The sequence below is a fragment of the Nicotiana attenuata genome, unplaced genomic scaffold (assembly GCF_001879085.1).
Source record: "Nicotiana attenuata strain UT unplaced genomic scaffold, NIATTr2, whole genome shotgun sequence".
In the NCBI taxonomy this organism is placed as follows: domain Eukaryota; kingdom Viridiplantae; phylum Streptophyta; class Magnoliopsida; order Solanales; family Solanaceae; genus Nicotiana; species Nicotiana attenuata.
The window spans coordinates 132,845-136,504 of record NW_017672296.1 but is presented as its reverse complement, the minus strand read 5'-3'; the positions used below and the strand labels follow the sequence as shown (position 1 = coordinate 136,504).

General features: G+C 31.8%; 1 protein-coding gene across 1 annotated transcript; it reads right to left on the bottom strand.

Moving 5' to 3' along the window:
* Window positions 1-961: 961 nt before the first annotated feature.
* LOC109212638 lies at window positions 962-3,401 on the bottom strand. The gene is made up of 2 exons (XM_019376305.1): window positions 2,890-3,401; window positions 962-1,259 (listed from the first exon to the last, which is right to left on the bottom strand). Exons 1-2 carry the CDS (start codon window positions 3,218-3,220, stop codon window positions 1,102-1,104), a joined length of 489 nt encoding a protein of 162 aa, XP_019231850.1. The 5' UTR covers window positions 3,221-3,401; the 3' UTR covers window positions 962-1,101.
* Window positions 3,402-3,660: the final 259 nt, after the last annotated feature.

The following is a 3,660-nucleotide window of genomic DNA, read 5'->3' as shown; positions in this document are numbered from 1 at the left end:
CCTGTATATAGTGTATATAAATATTATAGTATATATACACAATCTATGTACATATTGTGTAGTATATATACACTATATAATCATGTATAAAAAATTCAACATACGCTTTGGATATACAAACACGTTCGAAATACACTCAATATACACAAAGTGCATTGCCAAACCTAGGATATAATGTATATACAACTTTTATACAAAGCTACAATACAAATTATCGTATATGTACAACTATACATATGTGTATATAAAATATTTAATACATTGTATAACTGTATAGATATAATATTTATACAAAATTAAATATAAGTACCATCCAGCTACCTTATTAAACCCAGACCCACCATCGACACTTAATGTAGAAGGGAGGAGTTTCAGATTCCTGAATTTCCACATTGTCACCCTAAACTTTATAATAAAAAGACCATAATGCATCTGAGTTTGTCAAATGCACAATTACCCCCTCGTCGTACCTTTTCTTGGCGTAGAAATTAAAGGAATACGACAATTGATCAAAAAAGAAGTGTTATTTGTACATTATGCCTCTTTATAATTTTAAAATTAAGAAAATAATCTTTTTAGATCTCTTATGCGTAAAAGACAGATCTCTTACATGTAAAAATAAATCTCTCATGTGTAACAAAAGAGATAGGATCATCAAAACGAATAACTGGATTTTGAAATATATATATATATATATATATATATATCAGATCATTATGCTTTTAGTTTTAAGATTGATTTCTTAATTTTTAATTAAAGTTAGCATACTGGGTAATTATACGATAAGCGACATTATTAAAGATTGTTAAAAGTAAGAAAACTGAAATTGGCCCGTCAAAATTTTTGGACGAATTATAAAATGAAATAAAATAGTGAGACAGGTTGATTATTGATCAATTATAAATCTCTTTTTGGCATAAAACTAATTAACTATATCAAGAAAATGTTTGATACGTGATCGGAAGTTGAATGAATATTTTAACTCAGCCCAAGATATTTTAGCACATTCAATTTCTACAATATTCGCAAAGGTGACACATTCAAATGAAAAAATATAAAATAAAATAAAAAGCTATATATAGTGTTTAGAATATGAAAAAGTTATAGAACGAAATCCATGAGCTTTGTTAACGGAAGTGGAGATCTTGATTTTGCCTTTGCTTTGTCCACACATGATGAATTGACAACATTGTTTGGTTTTGGACAAAGAAAGAAACTTCGACATCCCAAATTCACCACTTTCTCCTCTGTCTTCAAACCTGCGTATATCCAACATGTCAACATAGATAATCAAAGGTTTCAATAATTTCCATTTATATGACACCTTCATTTTCTTAGATTTAATTATGCAGCAAGCTTGTGTATAAACGAGTCTTGAGAAAATGCCACTTTTTAGGCAAATCATATTGTTTTGTTTTAAAATTTTAATGTCTATATAAAACCAATAAATATAATACATGTGTTTATATATAGATTTTTCTCATTTAACTATACTTAACTCTATATATATATATATATATATATATATATTATTAAATCACCTATGGGTGAGGGGTCACCGGACCCCGTAAACTTCGGATGAGAACTTGTATATATATATACGTATATATCTTGAAAATGGTTAATTTAAAGCCGTTGGCACCCTGAACACTAAAAGCCTTTAGGGGGCACTGATTGAGCAGAATAATGTGCCCCCGTCGCGTAAAAATCCTAGGTCCGCCTCTGGATGTAAGCACTCGGTGCAAGTAAATTTTTACTCACATACTATGAGAGATCTTATTGTACAAAAAAATAGTACTTAGTAGATAATTCCTGGTTAACCCGTGAATGGACCAAACCATGATTGTTTAAGTCATGTTTAATTAAGCTTTACGCCTTAATGGATTAGTTATATCAAATAGAGTTAAACTAAAGCACAAATAACACTTAATTCTTAAACAAAGACCGAGATCTTTAAACGAAGAAAATATTTCGCACGTAACCATGCATGTGGCTATACAATTTTAACATGTGCAAAAGATTGTCTTCAGTACACGTTGCTGCAGGGAAGACACATGCATGGAATATGATGCACAACCACAAATACAACGAAACAAGTAATCCTGATAATAATTGTATCCATTGCTCAGTCATTTCTTAATTCAGTGTTAATCGGTGTTAGAAACGGAATTTTAGCTAAGGGGTTCAAAAAAGAAAAATACGTATTAAAAAATTAAAAGAAATTATAGCTAGTCGAAATTGAACCAATAATATCACAACGATTTTTGAACCCCCTTAACTACTAAACTATACTTTTAGACTATGTCAAGGGGATTCAAAACATAATATATAAATTAAAGATAAAAAATAAATTTTGCCTTATATATACAATATAATTTTTAGGGACTCGGGTGAAGCCCTTCCTCCCCAAATCCGCCCCTGGTGACTGGTGTCAATAGTCTAAATGTATCATTTTTCCACTAATAATGTAATAGGAATTAAATTAAATATAAGGCTCACATACAAACTATACGTCATTACAAATTACATACGGGAGACCTAATATCTTAGGACAATCAAGGGCACTGTTTTTAAATATAGTATAATTTTTTTTTAAAAAAAAAAATACAAGCATAGAATTCAAGTTAAAATCGATACATGCACATACCGCGCGCACTAAATGTTAGTTGCATTACAAGACAATTTACATTGATAGTGTAAAGAATTATATCACCATAATGTGATATTAGCCATCAGTAACATATTGTATCAGATTGTTATCTTATTGACTTATTCTACGGGTTATAAAATTTACATTCTATAAATTGATAGAATTAAGAAAATTAAGAAATTTTAAACATGTCATATCAGTGTATAGAAGTCAAATTCAATTGGGTGGTTGAAACTTACTATCCAAACTGAACTGTGAGTAATGAACCCCGTAACACAGAGGATCACCACTAGGCAACAGAGGCCGCCGCTTCTCCTTCACGTAAATCTCAATCGCCGCCCTTACCAAATCTCCGACGGTGTTCTCCGGCGACATCACCACATGCACCGGTCCCAAACTATTCTGAATGTTCACATTTAGCAACAACTTCGTTAACTTGTGTTGCTTCACATTTCCGGCCTGAACATCTATAACGGCCGGATTTGTATGTGCGACCGCGAGTCTCGGTGCCGCTCTTCCGCCGTGCACGGTGGTAGCACGACGCTTTACTGGAGATAGGGACGATGCCATTTTTTTAAAAATAAAGTGATGGATTAAAGATAGATAATTCAGTTGATAGAATTAATATCACAAACTATATATTAGTGCGAGTATTTTTTTTTTTAATGTTCTGGAATTGTAGAGATGTGTTTGTGTTTGGACGATAGTGTATATTACGTAATTGGAGGGGTTTGGTGATAATGAAATTTGGCAGATATCTAGGCCATATGAAATCATTTTAATTGATGGATTTGTACTATGTTGAGGGGCACGAAATTTCTCGGAAATAGCTGGTGCTACTGCTCCCTACTTCTGTCCGAGAAGATTTATTGTGGGAGTCGGAACTTTTTTATTGTTTTTTTGGACAAATGTTTGTAAAAAAAAAAAAATTACTTTTCGATATATAACGCCGAAATTCGCCGCGCTATACCTTAACGGTAATTTTTACCGTTAAGGTATAGCGCATGGAA

Coding starts and splice junctions, on each gene's coding strand:
- LOC109212638 (XM_019376305.1), bottom strand. CDS start 3,220: ATGGCATCGTCCCTATCTCCAGTAAAGCGTCGTGCTACCACCGTGCAC. Junction 1,260..2,889: donor CTCACAGTTCAGTTTGGATA/GTAAGTTTCAAC, acceptor GGATATACGCAG/GTTTGAAGACAGAGGAGAAA.